Raw genomic sequence first — 22163 nt, 5'->3', positions numbered from 1 at the left:
TAAACATTATATTTTATATTCATGGATGGCTAACATTATGAACTGTTTCTCTGTTTCTGCTACTTCACTTTAATATGTCCATTGTAGAAAACAGGTTGCATGCTTGCAGCCAGAGAAGATTTGTCCAGAAACCTCCAGTGGCATCATTTACCAGTGAGTTTTTAGATCGTCCTTCTCACAGTCTAGTACCACTAACAGGTGGTGCACAGAGTGGTTTGGCTATGGAGCCACATGCTGCACAAGAAGTGATGAGAAGAGACAAATCAAAGAGACGAATGCAGAGTGCAGAGGCCTCTTACTACCATAACGTCTTAAACCTCCCCAAGGCAGCAGGTACATATGATAATATCACTCAACAAACATAATGGAATTGGGAAACTGCTTTATTTCTCTTATGAAGTTCTTTCTGATGCAATGCATTATGGCACTATGTACCTTGAATTCACTGTGTAATGTCTACATCAGGTGGTTCTGGAGAGTATAGTTACAACGCTGTGCCAGGTTCTCCTTTCACACGGTTGCCTTGTGACACTTTTGCATCCAGTTTTCAACGATATGACTTGGACAGGTACCACTTTTTCATTACAGATACCAACAGAGAATTTGAGCAGTTTACCAGTGTAAAACATATTTGTTTAGCTGATTTGTACTATAAACTGTACATATGATTGACATGCCATGTTTCACTGCAGTTAAATCTGTTTTTACTTTGGCTCTCAATGTCTTACCTATGTCATGTTTTAACAGTAAGTTAAAATGTTCTGTTAGCTTTAATACAAATTTAATCTGAGTATAAAAAGATTAACTACAAATTGCAGGACTTTAAATGAAGTGGCTAGTGTTTCACTTTGCCACCAGGGAGCAGCAAAGTCTTAGTCCTTAAAACATCCACCCCTTGTTTGCATCAGCTTTCATTATTTGCTTTAATTGCTTTTCCAGTGATGACAGAACAGAAATTAGTTAGTACAATACAATATGTAAAGTGACAAATTGTCAGTGAACACGAAATCAGTAACATGCATGAATAAATATCACTGCTAAATATTGCTCTTTAGTCATGAAAACAAAGATTTCCTCCATATGAAGCCTACAGTAAATCATGCCAAATATTTTTTATGTTTTTTTTTCCCCCAGGTGCTGTTTGGAGGAATGCCCCCAATTGGGCTTTAGGGAAGACCTGCAACTTCTCAACCTCCAACACAATCAAATCACAAGGATCCAACATATGTCACATATGCGACAGCTTGTCTTCCTGAATTTGTATGACAATCACATCTCTGAAATGACTGGCATTGAAACTCTAAGCTCACTTAGAATCCTTATGCTGGGGATGAACAGGTAAGATGTTATCACAGGACAAATACAAGAATATGTCAGACATGTTTGAATTGCCTCTGGTACATGTAGATTTTACTGTGCATTTTGTATTTGTGGTTGAACTGCATCAGATGCAATGCAGGTTATAATTTAAAGGTATTCAGTGAATTATTGACCCTTAGTTTAACAAAAAAATGTTGATAATTTAGAGATAATTTACATATTCACTTCAAAATAAGGCATTCCCTAATATTTACAAGATAGCCCAGTTATATCCTGATATAAAATGAATATAGCTTGACTCAGTATATTCTGTTGCTTGCATTCAGTGTTTTGGACAATCTTTATCCTTAAAGTTGGCACATTGTAAGCCTCAGAGACAAGTGTTTTCAAGCGCATGCCCAGTTTAATTAAAATTTTCATAGTTATTTTCATATTTATTTCATAGCTGTTTTTTCTTTTTGTTTTTTTTTTAAAGGTTGACAGAAGGAATATGTTAGTCACAAATCACAGTGAAGGACATCAAGATCTTACAGTCGTGTTTGTTCCGCTTTCCCCCAAACATGACACTTGTCTTTTCAGACCCTCTTCTAGGGCCACGTTTAGTTCCTGAACAGTAAAGAATACTCCATCAGCATTTTGTCAAGGGACTGCAGCCTTTCATCCTGGACTGTAATTTGATCTATATCCATATGGACAGTCCTGAACAATAAGTCACTGTACACTACCGTATGTTCAGTTTCCTCTGGGAATGTAACCTTTCAGTGTGGCTGGCTGTCCTTTCACTGATATACCTCATCCTCACCCCACCCATCAGGTGACTGCACCTGGTACAATCAGGAAGGTTCAATTCTGCCATGTTGACATGCTTTGTCACTAATTGTATTTCATGCACATTTTATGTAATATTCATTCTGTTTTATGTCACTCCCTCTTGATATGCCTCAGAATCCAGAAGATATCCTGTCTGGGAAACCTGTTCAAACTGAATATCCTGGACTTGCATGACAATCAGGTACTGTTCCTTTACCACACTCCAAACTACAGCATTTGTATTTTTTTTTTTAGCCTTATTTGTTTATTTTGTATTACTGTAACCAGTGTTAATGATATTCACCTGCAAAGTGGATTGTCTCTTCCATCTCCTTCATGCCGTTGATACTGGTGGTTTGTTGCAGCTCTCCAGATACAAGAGTTGTAGACATAAAAGCAGGACATGAAGCAGGCATGCACATTTATGTAGTCATGCTCGTTCTAGACCTTTTATCTCAGTTAACTGACCTATATAACAAAGCCTAGTTGGGGCAGTCATTATAGCAAAATCCACTGCTCGTTGCTGTCAACTAACACTTGAGATAGTGCGGCAGTGTTTCGTAAATTGGGCATCGCACACCCTGTTAGGAACAAACCTGTCATGTCTAGGAATCAATCATAGGAAGCCTTTTGAAGTGTTATTTAAGCGCCAAACTGCCGTTCCTTTCACTTACCACAGATATTTCAGTTAGTTCCCAAAATGTTTCGAGAACAAAAGACTGAGAGCCATCACAACAGCCCACAAGCTCTTATCTAAGGTTTACTCAGCATAATTAATTCAACAGACACAACTCTTTCTCTTTGTATTTGTACCCAGAGCTCAATAAATGCAGTCTAACCCAGCAGTCCTGTAATAAAGCCTATTCATTACAGTTCTAATTTTCAATTTGGATTTACCGTAAACTGTTTTAGAGAGGTGTTGATTCAACTAAATATTCGTTTTGGAGGCTGCAGTGTATGGTTGCTGCTGATTTATATTACATTATATTTGCAGGTGTGACAGCATTGGCAATGGTTTCGAGCTGTAGCAGACTACACTATTCTGCAATTAATTTGAGTCTAAATGTATTATTGGGGTCTGTTTGTTCAGCCTCCGCAGTAGAGCTTGTCTCACTGATATTAAAAGCCAGAATAAATCAAATGATGTAAGTAATGCTGATGTCAGTTGAGGATTTTAGCAGCTCTTGGAAAAGGAAGATAGAATAGAAAGGCTTCCCTTGGTCAAATTAGTGTTTTGCCAGCATGCCGCCTACGCCCCTCCTCAGAGAGCTACTCCAGAGCCTTGGTTAAATTTCCTCTCTCTCTCATGTTGGCTGCTCTTTACATGATCAGGCATCCCTGCTCCCATTACTATTCAATGACTGCTACAATGATGACAGAAGATACTTTGTTACTTTCAGCTGTGTCAAATTGCCTCTATTTCTTACATCTCTATCGTTATCTACGTATGGTATATCCATATATATCTATGGTTAATTAGAACAACACTGATAACGTGACAATTAAAGGAGTAACTCTATAATGAAGTAATTAACATAATATTTTGTACTGTCCATGGTGGTAATGAGAGCACATTGTATTCATAGGTAGCCATTTGTTGCCAGGTGCCTATTCAAGAGCAGATGATAAAGCTATGATTCCAACCAGGACAGGTTGCTTTTCAATCACTGACCCCAAAGCCTCCTGTTTTATGCACTTAAATAACTTTTCAATTGCCTTTATTCAACGTTTTCCAAACTCACCAGAGAACAGACCACCCAAATGTAATGGGAAACACTGCACAATGATAAAACAAGATGACAAATAGAGTGAACTCAATATAGGGAAATAATAGATGAATGAATTAAAATAGTGTTGAAGCCATGGCTATTCTACCCAGTCAGGCTGCCGTTTAGTCACTATTGGCCCTTGAACACGAGCTGCTTGTCCTCTTTCCTTTTGTGTGCATGCTTTAACCACAAGTTGTAGATCACTGTCATCCTTTCTTTTCCCCATCCTGTAGCAGGGAGGCTCACATCACTCACACACTCTTTTTTTTCTCAGTCTTTCCACCCATTTCCTTGTGTAACAGGATGCTATTCAAAAGGAGATATTCTCTTTGGGAACGTGCATCCATCTCACACTCAGCCTCAGGTTGGGCTACAATGTGACCTGACATTGGAAAACCAATTTCGTATTTTTTAAAAGGCGTTAAAGGCTTTTCTACTTACAGTATGTATAACATTAACATTAACATTAATACAACAGAAATCCTGTGTACATATACTCACACATTTTCTTACATAAATGCTGCTCACATATTCCACATGTCAAATATCTTAACCACCTCACTTTATTCTGGATGACTCACACCATTGGAAAGCACCTGATTTATGGTGTGTAACACAAGATCTACAAATATTTTCAAACAAGGTTGTCCAGAAATCTGCTGTAGTTTGTGTAGGGATCTATGTGCTGACAGAAGTTTGAGATACAGACGCCAGCCCTGTGTAGCTCAGGGATGACCAGGTCTGGGCCTTAGGCAATTTTAACTTTGTGAGAGCCTATTGATACATACTGTTTATTTACATACTGCAATGTTACTTTTTTTTTCTGCCAACTCCTTCGTCAATACACTTTGGGGAGAAACTTCTTTAATGAGTACTGTTGTGTTCGACAAATTGATAGCAATCACTGTTTTGAGGTGTATAATATCACACACAATATTGAATTTTCAACCCATATTCAACAGGATGTCCTCTGTGACATGGCTCGATCACAGACAAAGATGCATTACAACAATATACGATATAATAATAATAGCAGGTAGAAAGAGTAAAACAGTAAACAAAACACCATATTAAAAATGAGTTACAAATGCTGACATTACAACTGTGATTAAAGGTTACTGTTGAAAATTAAAAATTAAAAGGTGCTCCTCTTAGCAAGTACCTTATAGTGATGGCCAGGTGGCAGTAGTTGAAAGGGATGATGGAGGGGATGAAAGGGCTCTTATGTGGTGTACTTGGTTTTTCATGCATTAAACCAGAGCCACACGTAGCACTGTTGCTTACGAGTTCTTACCACAGTGACAACACAGTGTGAAAGTCAATTTACCAGAGTATTAAGTAGATCTAGTACATCTTATTAAGTAGATACAAAGACGTGTGGCTCAAAACAAGCTTTGAATAGTCTGAGAAATCCAATGTAAGAAATCTTGCCCTAGTTAATATTAACGAAAAGCCTGCATTACAACCTACTGCTACTTTTACTACTACTATTACTACTACTACTATTGCAACTATAAGTTTCAAAGACATTTACAATTAACAGACAGGGGGGACACGTGAACATCTTCACTGATTAAGCACAAATGTGTCCATGTGCCCTTAAAGCCATGTTACTTCTCATCTTCATCTTTCTCTCTAATTTTAAGAGTTCATTATTTTATTCTTATCAGAATTTCTATCTGACCTATTCAACATTTGAGCTGCAGCAACCCACTGGAGTATTCTTCTTTGAAAGAATCCTTGAAACCATGATGCCCCTTTGACCTTATCTTCACATACAGCATGCACTACAGGGGGCAAACACATTATTCTTATGGTAACACCCACTGGGGCTTTTTCTGAAGTATGTCAAGTGTTAGTATGACCGAGGCCCCTGACAGTGAAAGGGGGAAAACAGATAAAGGTTTCACCACTGACTGACCCTTGGCTACTTGTTTGTTATCATGATTTGAGAAGTCAAACAGGAGTCAGGCCTCGATGTAATCTAATACAGTAAATAGTCAGTCATTCCAACATGTTTAGTTATACAGATGTTTGCTGTGACATTGTTCACTTGAGAGACATGAGATGAATGAAGGCATTTTGGATTTCTTTAACCCCACAAAGAAAATTGATTTCAGAAAACTTTTAAATACATGATTTGAATGTGAGCTTGAGCACTGACTATATGATTCAACAAGTGTAATGGTCGTCTAGTCCTACCTCCCTCTGCGCCACTCTATACTGTATGTAGAGAATGACTACCTAGATTCCTCTTTGACATGACTCGTATTAAGCTCCACGTGTCTCACTGTGTTTTCCCGTAGATCTGCAGGATAGAAAATGTTTCCCACCTGAGCGAGTTGCGAGTGTTGAACCTGGCAGGAAACAACATCTCCAGAGTAGAAGATCTACAGAGGCTGGACTGTTTGACTGAACTCAACCTGAGGCACAACTGCATCTCTTTTGTGGTAAGGGGCCTCTTTCCCAATTACTGACAGCTACTAGAGTCACACAAAGAAATAGACACCATCTGTTCAGTGAACAGGCTGAGGTTTCTGCCCTTTCCTGCTGTGGGTCCTGTATATTCTCCTGCTTGGAAGTGCAAGCTGGAGTGAGAAATATTATTAAGATAGTCCTGAGTGTAGTTAGAGTAAAATACAGTATTTGCAGGATGCATTAGATACACACTTTTCTGTCCCCTACTTACATATCAGGGTCTAATTTTTTTTTTTTTACAAAAAATTATGGCACTCATGTCTGAAAATGCATGCAAAATGTATTGGGCAAAGAATTTTGCATACATTTTCAGATGTGAGTGCTGGTTCCTATCATTTTTTTGTGTAAGGTTTTTTTTACCGTGCGCCTGGACCTGTTGATATTAATCTTTTGGAGTTGTGCAGATTTTTTATGTATTTTTTCCTAAATTGATTTTTGCATAGGTCTAATGATTGAGGCATAGTGCATTTAGACACTGAGCTACTGTATGTCTTATCTGTACACCTTATACTGCATGCATGCATCCTAGATGTGTATTGGCTCAGTAATAATTCAAACCCTGTCCCAGATTGTACTCTTTTTTTGAACACTATGGTGCCCTGTGGTTTTTTAGCTGAGACTCATCTCAGGTCAGGTGTATAATATCTCCTGTGCCTGTGAATGTCTTGCTGCTGCCTGGTGATGCTTTTTCTGTATTTCGTTTTGCATGTTGATGAACAAACGACCACACACACACACACACACACACACACACACACACACTGTGATAACTATTCTTAAGAAAAAATGTTGCTGACAGGATAAAAGCGCTCATCTTTCAAGGTATCATCTTCACCCCATTCCTTTGGACCATTAAGTCCTTCGGATGGTTACTGTTTCCTCCGATACGGCATCACGTGTGACAGTTTTGGTTTTTATTCTCCAAAAATAATAATTACAGAAATTGGATCAATAGAATCTTTGTAAGAAGGTCTATGTCTCTCATTTGCGTTACCTAGGGAGACTAGCTCATTACCCACAACCACCTACCGACTTTCTGGCGCAGATAAAAAGAAACTGGATATTCTTAACACGGAAATGCACTCCGCTTGGTTTCTATAGTTTTAATCTGATAAACACAACAGTGCATGCCAAAACAGGCCCCTTCATTTGTATGCAAATCCCCTAAGCCCTTTCCTGCTATTTGGGGTAGAAAATACGAACTGAATCCAACATTGTGTTGCTTGAAACCTCTTCCCATCACTCACCCTGTCCTTTGCCTGCAAGTTCTGATCAAGGATACTTCCAGGCCTAATTATTGGATGTAATGTTTTATTTGTTACATGAGAGGAAAAATGCTTCCCCTCAGCAGATTCTCCAGTCTCCTGTCATTAGTGGTATTTGCTGCCAAGTGCTTCTATCAAGCACAAAGTGCATAACCATCCTCCAGGTGTCCAGGTTTTTCCCCTTTATTGAAGGGAAGGAAGAAGAAAGTGTAAAATACCGTCACTGAGTTTGAAAACAAGTTTTGGACAAGTTTTATTTTGGGCCTGGTTATCTTATACATAAAAGTATTTTATTTTTATATGTTTGAAAGAGCATTTTAGTCAGGTTTAGGTGTACAGGTTTTGGCACATCTGAGCATTTATTGCATTTACATATGGTATTGCAGTAAATACTTTTTTGATAACCTAACACATTTAACCTGTTTCATCGCACTTTTTTTCTGTTTGTTATTAATTTCTACGTACGTCTATTGCATTTTCATATAAATGACAGTTTTGCTTGCAACACAATAACTAATACCACAGTAGTGATTCAGTCTGTTTCCACTTCTGAAGATGTTTGGTGTTTGCTCTCAGGTGGTTCTTCCTGTTGAGAAATCCTATGCCAGGCAGTAATTCTTGGCAGCAGGAACAGCTGAAAGAGTAAGCAGTGATACAACAGATGAAATAAACAGAAACTATCACCCAGACACCCAGATGGAGACTGGCTCCATGGATTAGCACATTAGAAGAGTTTCCTTTTTCCAGTAGGCTTGTGGGTCAGTATTAAGTCAAGCAACATCAGAAGTGTGTGCGTTAGGTCTGTTCTATTTTTACATGCTTTTGCTTTCAAAAGAATCTATGAGAATGAACAAACACGCTGCCTCAGGATTCTTTGGGAATAATTATATCTGGAATAGAGTAACACCAAGAGTGAGTAATGCCCAAGTTAAGACATGGAAATGTTGTTGTTACAAAGAGAACCTCAAATTTCTATCTGACCAAAATTCAAAGACGAGAAAATCACATCACTGGCAAATTGTTTTGGTTGACAGCTGATCTCTGAGGTATAGTACAAGACCAGCACCACAGTGTGCATACCACAACATCTGCAATTATAGCACATAATACCTGAGGCCAGATGTGTGGCGGCTTCGCTTACATCTCCAGTCTGTGCTATTGAGAGAGCAGCTACAAACCCAGCAGCTTGCACTCTTTAAATCCCTCTTAACATCCACATGAACCTGTGTGTTTATTTTAGCAGCTTTCATACCATTTTGTGGTGTGTGTTGTTGCATGCAGCACAGACAATAGTGATGAGAGGTAGTCCTGTGTTTGTGGAGTAATGCCCCTGTCAGAGCTAAGGAGGAGTGTGAAAAATGAAGACACGCAAGCTGTCAGTGAGAAAAGGGTGGAGCTGGGATAAAGAGGTGAAGGCACGGGCACTTAGACACATAGATTCACAGATGCAGGCAAACAAGCACACACTCATTAACACACGCAGCAACAAAGCTGTACCCAATCGCACAAAAGATCCTGTCCGCTGATTGGATCTGATCAATCAGGTTCTTTAAAAAAGACACCACATTGGTGGGCATTGTTATGCAGCGCATCAGCTCAGTGATGACATCATCTGTCTGAGATGGGCTGCTATATTTAGCTTCAGACAGTGTGTGCAGTGGCTGCAGCTTCACCGGCATACAGGGGCTGGCAGAGACAGAAATTCTGGGAGTGTGATGGAGGGTCAGTGTTAGCTAGCACTGGATGCCATGACTTGCAGTTTTTATTTTAAAAAATGAAAGAACACAAACCTGTATTGCAGATGTACACAAAACAGCATTACCCCCCCCCCCCCCCCCCATAACACATTGTTATTTGACAACCAAGCGTTTTTGTTCTTCTTCTAGTGAGAGAAAAGACACTCAAACCACATCAACAGAGCCAGTCTTACAAACAATTACTGTAATTAGTAAGCATGATTACACAGTGCACATGGGTCTCTCTCTCTCTTTGGTCAGAATGGATAAAATTTACACTGTAATCCTGTTTTTAGCAGTTTTCTAATCACTGAAGTAATATCCTTCCTGTTAATCACTTAACGCTTCATCATTAGAAAGTTTAATTAGTTTTATCTTAATTAATTTGTCATATTTGCATTAAAAGCTGGCTTACTGTGTGGGTGTGCACTCTTTGAACTCTAAGATCACAACTTTCATCAAAGCTTGTTGCTAATCTAAAAAAGGATACACATTTCCTTTGTTAGTTGTTACTTGACTGACCTGTTCTTGGCCATAATGTGTTAATTAATTAGCTTTAAATGTGCTATGCAGCTTTAGTTACCTTTGGATTTTGCTTTCCTCAATCTTTTTGCTTAGCTACACCAAGTGGCTGCTGGCAGCAGCTTCAGCCTTCTTATCTCTTAGCTGAAACAGGTTTCTCTCAGTGTTACACTCATCTTGTTACATTGAGGCTGAAATATTCACTTAAATGTGACATATAAATCACTGCTTCTCTCTCCTCATTGTACATGAGATGAAACTGATCCATACATTCTTCAACAGTATAGCTATTTCATTACATCCAGAGATAAAGCATCAAACTGTGTTATACAGCAGCAGCAGCAGCAGCAGCAGCACACAAAACACAACAAAGACTCCAGAAATGCACATGATCTGTTGGGCAATATGTTGGCTTTTGGAGTAGATGAATCAAGGATGTGAGTGTGACTGCATTGTGTTTAGAAGACTGTGTGGACAGGAGTTGTTGAATGAAATCTTTACTATGCATCACAGTGTAGCATTGCAGGTGAGTTAGCATAGCCTGAAAGCTATAGGCTAACATCTCATGTGAATGGAGGCTGATAACAGTGCTGAGAGGTGCTGTGAGGCGGTGGCTGCAACATGAGCGGCCGCTGACACAGCTCATTCAGATTGCTGCTGGGCGTGTCCACTTTGACTCCAGCATGTGCAACACTGACCATACTCACAGACACGCAGACCTTGACACTACTGACTGTAATTTCCCCCACACTGCCATCTGATTAGCTGAAATCGCTGGGGTTGTGACATTGCCTTCATCCATGTGTGTCCTCTTCAACCTGCCAGCTGGCCAGCTGGACAGCCGCTGCAGTTCACCCCACCCCCTCACTAAATTCTGCATTGATTTTGATGCTGCGCCGGGCCGACAAAGAAACAGCCCCCGTCCCAGTTGGTTTTCATTTCATCCAAGCTATTGTTCTTGTGTTACTTGGTACGGTAGCTCGCTGCTCGGTGTGAGTGTGTGGATGTATGTGTTCCAGTGAACATTTTGAGTCAGCCTCCTGCAGCAGGGGATCTCTGCATTAGCGCAGCACGCACTCTGCTCTCCCTCCCCTCCCCCTTTCCTCCTCATGCCTTCTCTCTCACACTCTCTCTCTCTCCTGCCCCTCCTCTCCATGTGCAGACAGCGTGCTGTATGTGTGTGTGCATGCGCAGGGTGGATGGGGATGCTGTATGTAGGAGCTGAGAGCTGCAAGGTGACTGAGGGAATGGAAAGGGATACAGAGCTCTGACGACAGTGACGATGCAGTGCCCTCTTCCCGGCCACCTTCTCCTCTTCACATCCTTCCATCTCTCTCTCTTCCCTCTCCCTCTGTCTCTTTCTCTCTCTAGACTGAGGTGGACCGCCTGCCCTGCTTGCAGCGCCTCTTTCTCAGCTGCAACAACATCACCAGGTAGGAAGCTTGCACCGCTTAACTCCCTCCTGCCCACAGGGATAGTGGCAGGGACAGGGATAGTGGCTGGACAGTGCCACGTCCCCTCCCCTGGCTCTCGGCAGGGCCTGGCCCAAGCTGCAGGCACAACACATATAAACATGCACACAGGCACACGCAGGATTGCTGTAATGAGCAGTTTCTGTAACCTATAAAACACAAACCTGTATGTGTTTGTCACTGTTATAGTAACTAGCATGCTGTTACCTAAGAAATGGGTGTGACAATTCTTTATAGTTATGAAGGCTGAAAGAAGGAAGCTCACCTCCACAGAAAGCTTATGGCAGGGTGATGAGGGGCTGGTGAATTCAGGAGAAGCAGTTCTAGGTAAGGGTATGTAGGATGGATGAGAGGTTTGTTTTCTTGCTTCGTGCAAACAACCTGCTTTACACACTTTTTCCAGTATCTGTAGTCCTTTTTTTCTATTTGCTTCTCACTCTGAGACCAGTCATCAAGCTGTCCGGTAGAGTTAGCTAGGTAAAGAAGCACCGACTTCTTACTGTATAAAGCTTGCGTGGGGGAGAGGCCTAGATGCAAGATTCAGGGTGGGACAGTGTTCATTAACCTCCCTAATTCTAGTCACCTTGTGCTGTGATTGATCTAACCTGATATTTCAAGCCAGCCCTGCCTTAGTAGTGTCTGTATTATTTGGTATTTGATGTGCCGTTACAGAGAGAGTCATGACAAACAAAAAGACAACAAATAATTAGTTTGTATTCTTATATTTTTAAGGGCTTTACAGTGTCACTGTGTTTACCAAGTAGTTTTCTAAATTTGAATTTACTGTAAGAACCTCTCTTGGTCATATTGGCTGTATAGAAAGCTGAGTCGTGTACCTTTTGAAACTGTCCAATGCTGATAGGAGAACATCTGTGCTCTGTTGCTAGGTAGAGGGACAGACCACACTTGTCTACTTGGTGCAGTGAGTTTTGCTCAGTAGAGGACTATGGGGTAAAATTCACGAGTGTTCACAATTATACTTTAACTTACTACGATTAAGATAAGTTATGTTGAACATCTTGTGAAATACAAGCAAAGCAGAACGAATAATAAGAAGTCACAAAATAAAATGTGCAGGGACTGTAGTGCTACTACAGATGAAGTTGGAAACTGCCCAGTTTACAGCCACACCCCACTCTGCATACACAGCACTATACAATACTTTACACTTCTTATTGAACCCCTTATAGCATCGAGGGACAGGTACAAAGAAACATTTAATTACTGGGACTGTTATTGATCAGTTTTATGGAAGTAAAAATACCCAAAAGGGAATTGGTGACCATGATGAAGGCAACATTATGCAAAATGTATGAGATAGTAGTAGTAGTTAAGCACCACTGGAGTCTTAAGTAATCACTGTGAAGACCACCCTGTCATTTTTGATGAATATACTGTAATATGAGTCATTATACTGTATGTATTGACACACCATATTCTACATGCATAGCAATTAATAGCAACCTGATCTAGGTTACTAGTTACTGCATATATTAGACTATTAATAGTCTCAGACCCTACAGTATTTTCACACAGTATTCCAGGGTAGAAGAGCGTCTGTGATTAATATCATTCGAAGAAAAGACTTGATCAAAATAGAGACATTTCTAGACTTGATTTTTGACTTGCAAAATTTGGTTTGCATTTGTTGTACAGTAGCTTCAACAGTGCTCCCTAATGGTTGCACTGGCTTTGATAGTTCATCAAAGGTTACTATCCAGCCCTCTTGTGCATCTAAAACAACCTCTGGCCAGGATCAGGCACAGTGTGTGCAGTAGGTTCATACTTAGTTCCAGGCAAATGATTCATCAGGGTTATTATCACAAATTAGCAATGATCGAATCTCCACTGCCCAACATAGCATGACTGTGCTTTTTCATGTCTCCTTTAGCCAAAGGGTGATATCAACAGTGTAGCGGATTGTCTCTCTCTTTATTGCCCCCTGACTAATGTTAGGCTGCCAGCGTGGGTTTTCATGTCTTGTTTTAGCTTGGCTTCATTCTGTCAGTACACAGTAAGCCTAGATTAAAGGTTCAAGAAGATCAACATAAATGGGCAAATTTGTCTTTTTTGACTTACCCTGTGGATGACTCAAGCTTCCCAATGCTTATTTAGGTCATCATTTCCCTGAATCATTTCACAATAACTGTCATTCAGAATGTTCTCTCTTCATCTTCTAGTTTTGATCAGCTAGCCTGCCTTGGAGAGTCACGTTCCCTTTCTGAGCTCACCCTGGATGGGAATCCCGTAGCCCTGGAGACATGGTACAAGCAGGCCGTCCTGCGCTGTGTGCTTCATCTGAGACAGCTGGACATGAAGCGCATCACAGTAAGCCTGACCTGATGAACTGTGTCTGTATATGAACAAGAGCAAAAAAAAAGTTTTGGCTGTCAGCTTTTTTCACAGGGTCAGTGATGGGAATAATGGTGTTATAAATAAAGAGCGTTAATAACCGTGCTACTTTTTTCAATAATGAGTAATCAAATCAAAGTAATTTGATATATTTGAGCATTTTATAAAATACTCTCAATTAAAGGCAAAAAGCAACCCCCCCCCCAAAAAAAAAAAGAAAAGAAAAAAAGTAACGTGCCCAACATTGCACAGGATCACAATGTGTGGCTATTATGAAGGGACTGTTTATATCATGCTTCATACTTCTGCCAATGCCAGAACATTAGACAGGCAGATGCAGATAATGTTGATAGAGGCATAGTGAGATAGAGAAGAATCAAAGGGAATTTTATCGTAGGTAAGAAAGCTGATTGGTGGGTGGCCCTGTATATTGTTTACCTAACAAGATATGTTAATTATGATTAGGTATTCACATCCAACTAACTGTATACCAAATATATGTCCAAACCTATAAGTCACTGTCTGAGCATATGTTCCTCAAAGTCCTTTACACACTGAATCTGTATTAACATTAACTTTATTATGATTTCACTGATTAAGACAAACCTTAGATGAACCCACAGACAGTTTCCATTCACCATCAGTGGGGCATCTCAAAGCTCCTGTGCAGCTCAGTGATGCTATACTCTTTGGTATTTGTTGGTGCAGCATTTATCATATTTTTGGTTGTACTGTATATTAGAGGCTAAAATGCATGAGTGACTAAATTGTGATTATGAGCTGAACCAGTCAACATGTAATGTATGTCAGATCTAACAAAACAATGATTATTCTCAAGCATAAACATGAAGTCATTGTACTTCCACACTGTGCCAGCAAAGTGCTACAGTGAAATGTCAGCATGCTTTTAGAGGCCGTCAAGCAGGGAGCACCCAGGTCTGAGCTTGTACTTAAAAGGAATCTGAAAGTACCACACACCTTGCCCCCAGAACATAATGCTGATATGGTGAAAAAAAATCCTCATAACTCAGTTTTCAGCGATTTTCATGTTTTTACTTGAATTTTACGGTACATGTGGTCCTCAACAGGTTTAACAAGTTTTATGACCTGATGAGCCATTAAATCTCCCTCTACAAACTACTGTGTGTAGCTGTCAATCCTTCAGACGGGGTTACTTTTGGGATATGCAAAATTTTGATCTGACAACACAAATGTAAGCCCACATGCACTGGAGTTTCAAACTGTGTCATGGTATTGCTGCAGGGAAACTTCATAGTAGCCACTGAAGATCTTGATTTTCCCCTCCAACTGATTTGGAAAAACTTGCTCCCAAATGCCCTATACTGTCAGTGGAAGTAATGTCAGCTTATCCAAGAGGAAACGTCTGACTGCTGAGAGGCTCTTATTTATGAATTGTGGTGAGTTAATACTGCAAATTAGGATTAGTAGGATTGTTGTGCTTTGGGGTGAACTGTTGAGCAGATCATACTCTGAGTGACAAAGGCAGATAATTTCAGAAACTAAATAAAGGTTATAGGACACATACAGTAGACTGGAGCTGCCTCGGATTTAAGATTAAAGGGATAGTTCATCTTTTCTGAAGTGGGGTTGTATGAGGTACAAATGGCCATTAAGTATAATATCTGCAGTAGAAAGGTCTCTGCTCCCCTCGACTGAGAAACACCGGCGCATCCATTGCACCGAGACACAGGTAGTATATGGCTGTCAATGAGGGACAATCAATCAGCGTATTGTTGCCGCCTACGAAAAGTCCCGTTTCAAAATAATACACCAGTTCAAGAGTATGATATAAAGTAAAAATTTACAATGCATCAGCTTGTTGGAAAAACGTTTTTTTTTTTAAATCTGGAACTAACCAAATCACTCAGTACTCCTCCATGCCGCCAGTCTTCGCGACGCGCTGTATCACTCCGCCTATCAGCGGTGTGTGGAAGAGGCAGAGTTATTATTTTGATACGAGACTTCTAGTAGGCGGCAGAAATACGCTGATTAATTTTCACAACAGTGTACTGCCAGTGTCTCGGTGCAGCGCGATGCGCCATTGGTATCCCATACAACCCCACTTCAAAAAAGCTGAACTACGACTTTAAAATTTTCAGTTGGCTCAGAGTAATCATATTTTATTGACTAGTAATCATTTAATTCCTCTCTGATTCTATTATACCTGCAAATACATTTAAAAAGCAAACAGATCTTCTTGATTTAAGACAGCTATTTTTAATTTTGTCAATAGATTTTTCAGGAAGCATACTAAATATATTTAATTCTATTATTCATTGCACAGTTGACTAAAACTTTAACAACCAGATAATCAAACCAATACACTTTGTAGCTGCTATCAAAACAAATACATTGTTTCTGCTGAAAAAACAGACCTTAAACAGAGAATAGCGTGAACACATACATACATACACCACCTAGCCCCTTAATTGTTTTCCACTAGCTGACATCAGTGCCTTTACTTCAGCGAGGCAGCATTGTGCCTCTATTGATCAGGTTGAAGCATCGTCTCTGCTAGCTTGTCACAGACAGCTGAATATCCCCTAGCTCTTAGCTGGCACACACAGATTGTGTTGGCAGCATTGCATTCTGGGAGTTTTGGCTTTCCCCAACAGCTGGGCTCAGTTGATCTCAGACTGAAAATCAGACAGATAATCCTGTGATGCATCCGGCTGGTGTGAGAATTTCTCCTAGCCTCTACAGTGGTCCACTTCTTGCTGTAGAGGACAGCCTGTCTGATGGTGTCTTTTGTGGTTCCCCTCGCTTTTGAATAATTCAGAGCTCATGAATGGAGCGGCACTCTGATTGCACTAGCTATCTTTTTCAGGACGAGGATCGGCGCATGGCTGGTGTACAAGCTCGAAAAGAGGAGGAGAAGAAGAAGGAGAGTCACAAGCAGACTATTCATAAGGTACCACTCTGATCAGATCTGTTCTTGTTGTGTGGCTGGATTTAGAGTTCAAATGTACAGCAAATGCGAAATAGTGTCCTACATCTCAAAGAGCATGTTAACAGGTGTACTCAGAAGTTCGTTTTTTTGCGTTGTGTGGTGTTTGATTAGTTGTTCTAGGGAAGATGAAGATAATTGGTTGTAAAGCTTCAAAGTACTAGACAGCTTTGATATTATCAAAGCGTTTAGCATTTTAAAAATACCACATTTTCAAAATGAGATATGATTACCAGTGTTTTACCCATTGGCTGAATGCAATGTACAACATACATGCAGCAGAATTAGGCCATCGTAAGCCTGGTGTCCTGGTTTAAGTAAGGATAAATGTATATTTGGACAATAACCAAGTTCTTTGGTCCCTTAATTGTATTTGTAACAACAATCTTTCTATCTTATTATATCCTTATCTCTGTATAATTTTTTTTGTAATATTTTTTATTTTCTTTATTTGCCTCCTCAAAACATATTTGTTGTGAAAGCTCTAAAACATTTAGGATCTTTCTTTTCCATTGTTTCTGTGTTTTTTAATTTATGTGTCTTGAGATTGTTATAGGTGTGTTTATTGGACATTTTTAAATACACAGTTCAGATGCTGACATGAACTTTCAACCTTTAAGATGCATCTACATCACAAAGCCCCTTGGCAACATTGAGGGCAGTATTGTGTGGGGATTATACTTTTCCACAGAGGTGGCATGTCTGTAAATGGGCCTCTGAATTAATCTTTTTTTTCTCTTCAAATTGTCAAAGATATTGACAGGAATTGGTTTTGCAGTTATGTGTCTGTCTGTGTGAGTGAATGTATATATTGATGTGCTGCTGCTGTGTCTGTGCTGCAGTGTGTCTTTTGCTGAGTGACGGTCTCTGTGCATTGTATCTCAGTAACCTAACTCCTACTAATCCCTGGTGTTGAGAAAATGTTATATTGAATGTCACAGTCAGGGGTTCATGAGGGCAAAGTATTCACTATGAATTGATACTGACTCACCCCTGCATCGGGGAGTGGCACATTCCATAGCTGAAAGAAAGAAAGCTCAGGAACACAAATCTTCTCTCTTGCAGGGTGGGTGCCAGTGTTCCCATCGTAAAAGCAAACAACTGTTCAACAACAACTTAATCAAATTGTGGTAACAGAGGCAAAAAACAACAACTTAATCAAATTGTGGTAACAGAGGCAAATATATTTTCTCAGCAAGTTCATGATTTTAAATCTAACTAATGAGAAAAATGTTACCATAGTAAAATGGTGTAAAATGACCAGTTTTCAAATCAAAAAATGTCAAAATTATGACAAACAATGCAGCCTCCTCCTGCTTTGCCTGTGACTAGGTCAAAATAGACAGGTTCCATTAGTATAGTATATGCACTGTGTGGTCTGCTCAGGAGAACTGTCACTTGACACTGTCTCTGTCCTCTGATTGTCTGTCTTTGTTGTGTTCATCAAGGAGAAGCGGCGTCTGGCCATCCGTAATGCGGCGCAGCAGTGGGAGGGCGTCAGGGCCTGTCTGGAGCTGCCACCAACAAATGGCGCAAAAGAGGAAGTTAGTCCAGAGAACAGCCCTGCCCATAGTCCCGCCCAGTCCAATGGCCTCACACAGGAACCTTCTCCCGATGAGCCAAGGTACACACCACATCAGCACAAACTCAAGTCACTCAAGTGACTCAGTGAGCTAAAAGGGTCAATGGCTGGTAGGATGCCAGTATCACCTTGTGTTCATGTTCCAAAGTAAAGCCATCACAGCACAAGATTTTCACTGCACAACTATCACGCCCAAGGTAATTCACAATAATGTTTCCCAGTTATTTATGGAAAGATTTAGACTATAGATGGAGTTAGATGGGTATATATTTTATGTATCCCCCAGGTGCAATTCTGTAATTCAAATTTCAACTTTATTGTGCATTTTGTTTCTTTTTTGGCAAATGAGTTGCGCTTATTAATGTGGAGAGAGTAACCATAACAAAAGAATAATACAGACAAGAAAGAACAATTACTTTTAATAATGAAAAAGCTTTTTAAATATCATGGTTATCACTGATACAAGCGCATCACAACAGCTCTATTTCAAAGTAGATTGTGGCTCCATTAGGGCACCTGTGGTTGGTGTGATTTCTGCATGACTTATAAATTTTGAATAAATTATACAAAGATACAGCGAACATGGGCATTTCTACGACTCAGATAAATTTGCCAGTCGGTTGTGTTTTTGTAGCTATTTTAGCAGAATTGCTCTAGGTCGACGTTTTTCATTGCTGAGTGGTTAGCAATTAACTCAAAGCGCTGCTGTGCTGTTGAGTATTTGCTAACACTTTTCACATCATGTATTGGAGTGCTCATTCGAATTTTTCAAGCCTATTTTCAATGAATGTGTGCAGCTAGGAATGATCAGATTAAGTTCTAGAGCATTTTTATTGATGGTTTTACTGACACATGATAAACTGAATGTTGTTAGAGATTTAATCCTAGGAGGAATTAAATTGTGGAAGAATCAGTTACTGTATATCATCCGACATTTTACAATTTACTGACGATTGCTTCTACTGTACACAATAGCTGTAAAGAGTGAGTCCACTGCACTCACTGTGTTGTGCACTCTACATTACTCTCACATTATTTAGACTGGGTTTGTGTAGCTGAGATGGGAATCTGAGAACATTAGAACTGGAGGTTTTATTTGATATCCTGACTGAACCCCCTGACTGTAGTAATCTGATCTGGGGTCTTGATTGGTGCTGATGTTGGTTGTGGAGCATCTGTTGGAGAAGAGCAATTCTCTCCTAAATCTGAGGAGTAGCAGCACCTTCTAAATGATGCACACTAGCCAATGACAGATAAATAAACTAAGCAGAGTAAAGAAGTTAACATTTAAATCTGATGAGATGTGGAACAGGCGAGGCATCAGCCAGGCCAGTTGAGTCTGGTATGGATCTGGAACAGATGAGACATTAACTGGGACCTCAGATACAAGAATAGGCAATGTCTCGGGAGAGGCTGTAAGTCGCTGGGCTGTGGAGGCTCATGGTCACTGGTTCAGACAAAGCTGGGATAGCTGTGGCTCAGGCTGGTTGCTGCAAATCTGCAGCTGAAATTTGAATTGGTAGCTGGAAACCTGGAGTTGAGCCTCTTTGGGGATGACTATTTTCCGGGGATCTGACAACTAGATATCTCCCAAGGCTAGGGAAAGACTAGGCAAGTTCTCCTAGCTGACTGAGAAAATGATTGGAAGCCTATAGAGGCTGTGACCACCGGAGCTGGATTCAAGTAAAATACTGTATTGTCACTGTATGGGCTGAAGGCTAGAGGCTAGCATGGTTATCATGGCTAATGGCTAGCAATCTGGAGCCCTGACAAACAAAGTAATCATTTCAAAATAAGATGCTAAGTTAAGCAAGAGTCCGAAGGTACTGGCAGGTCATGCCACGAGAGAGACAGGGAAGTGCGTGTGAGGGTAACACAAATGTGTCTGGTAAGTTAATCATAAAATTTTGTTAAGTGTATGAAGCAGTTATTTGCAATCCTCTGTCTATAAATTTTGTAGCCACTCTGCTTTCTAATTACATCCATGTGTTTGTAGTTAGAAAGCAGGGAAGACATATGTGTGTGATTCAGGTCATTACTTGGTTTTTTTTGCTTCATCTGACACTGCTCTGAAAAGAATGGTTTGCTCTGTTGTTGAAGGTTATTTTTCTACTTTTGAACAGACGGGTAAGTCCAGGTTCAGGACCAGAACGACCATCAGGGGGAACAGAGAGCAGACTCCGCACAAACAGCCGTCCAAACAGCCCACGAGATCCCAAGTAAGACAAAAATGAATGTGTGTGTACACCCACTCGTCTATACACAAGGTGCCAAATGTTCACCCAAACAGCGCTTCAATGCCAAAAAAAAGTCTTTTTTAAATATATTAATGAATTTGTCTGTATTTCCCTGTAACATTATGAGACACATACTGAAGACATGTCCTCTTTCCCTTGTGTTTTTATTTGCCAAGATTTTGATATATTTGCCCATTCTGCCAGCTCTTGTATCAGCTGGATGAAATATCACACAGACCAATGCAAAGCTGTATTTAGTCATGGGTAAAGGTTGCTGTATTGTTTTGACTAGCCATCACCTGAAATATAGAAATCTGTTAAAAAAAAAAAAAAAAAGTTATTGTGTTACAGTTCTGTCAGTGAGACATTAGTTATGCCACCTGCTCGTCTGTCATTATGACACATTTCCAAAGAAACAATTGGTTTCAGTTAAGCCTATCAACTACTGTCTTGCGCACCATGTGAATTCCCTTTCATCTTCCCAAGAGTCATCCATATCTGTCTATTAGATCAGAGCTTCTCACTTTCACACATGTTGAAATAGGGTCCTGCACTGCTATGCCAAATTACTGTTGATATGTTTACCAGTATCATTTTGTACTGTACTGCATTTCCCATTTAGTCAACTCATGATTCCATCCCCACCTACTTGAAAGAACATTCATCTTGACTTTTGGTCGGTCGCGTCCCCCAACTGACCTTCTTGTCTCTTCGTTGTCCTTTTTTTGATTGTGCAGTGTTTCTAGTGGCTGTACCAACCCTTTATATATCAGAACGTGACATGCAGAGAGATTGTCCCAGTTATACTGTAGATTTGATCCCTGCTGTAGGTGGTGCATCAAATTCATCTTAAAATATAAGTGAGCCACATGATGACCCTTTTACTTACTAGGGAATACCACTTGGCTGCTCCTGAGCTTAGATGTCTTAGATGTCTTCACACACTTTCGCTCTTTCTCCATCGTGTTGGAAGTACTCTAAATCAACTGTCTGTGCTGAGTCTAATGTTTTGCGTAGGACTCTGATGCACTCGTCTACAGAGACTGTGATTCAGGTCTGGATGAGTTACGAGGGGGAGGACCGATTTGAAAATGGGGGCCTTGTCAGGCACTATTATTACATGTTTTAAAGCTGGCTTTTCCTTCCTGTACCAGGATATAAAATGACCCTGAAGCATAATCCTTCTATGGCAATGGCTTTCCTTTACAAGGTCTATTATAACTTCATTCATATGGCTTAACAGGTGATGGTGATGAGGAAGACTCACGCAACTGAGAATACCACACTCTTATGAGTTAAGAGTTGGATGACTTCAACTCTATTCAGCAGTGTAAAGAATGTCTCCAATATTCTGGCACTATCAGTAAATTGAAATGAATTTAAAGGTTACTTTATCCAATCATGTGTGGGTTTATAAAAGGGCTCTGATGCCTACACACTGAAGTACAGATTCACTCAGATAGCTCTTGAAGCACTACATCCACCCTCCCCCATATAGAGCATAAGGGGTCAGATGATGGATGAACTCCGTTCTGTTTTTCAGTCCTGTGTATCAACACTTCATGACGTCACCTATGACGTTGTTTAGGGGTTTCAATTCCCAGGAAATACTAACAACAGGAGGTTTATTCTTTTGCACCATGAAGAGACAG

General features: G+C 40.2%; 1 protein-coding gene across 1 annotated transcript in view; it reads left to right on the top strand.

Moving 5' to 3' along the window:
- lrrc49 (leucine rich repeat containing 49) overlaps positions 1-22163 on the top strand; it is a 34751-nt gene that overhangs the window by 755 nt on the left and 11833 nt on the right. The window contains exons 4-13 of the mRNA XM_085766367.1: positions 88-333; positions 466-568; positions 1135-1338; positions 2266-2332; positions 6206-6349; positions 11272-11333; positions 13553-13700; positions 16573-16656; positions 18141-18316; positions 20398-20493. Of these exons, the coding sequence (XP_085622493.1) occupies positions 88-333; positions 466-568; positions 1135-1338; positions 2266-2332; positions 6206-6349; positions 11272-11333; positions 13553-13700; positions 16573-16656; positions 18141-18316; positions 20398-20493 (1330 nt within the window). The remainder of the gene's footprint in view (positions 1-87; positions 334-465; positions 569-1134; positions 1339-2265; positions 2333-6205; positions 6350-11271; positions 11334-13552; positions 13701-16572; positions 16657-18140; positions 18317-20397; positions 20494-22163) is intronic.

The sequence above is a fragment of the Trachurus japonicus genome, chromosome 3 (assembly GCF_045865225.1).
Source record: "Trachurus japonicus isolate A0001 chromosome 3, Traja_1.0".
In the NCBI taxonomy this organism is placed as follows: domain Eukaryota; kingdom Metazoa; phylum Chordata; class Actinopteri; order Carangiformes; family Carangidae; genus Trachurus; species Trachurus japonicus.
Note: the sequence above shows the minus strand (reverse complement) of the source record. Positions and strands in the feature narration are given on the sequence as shown.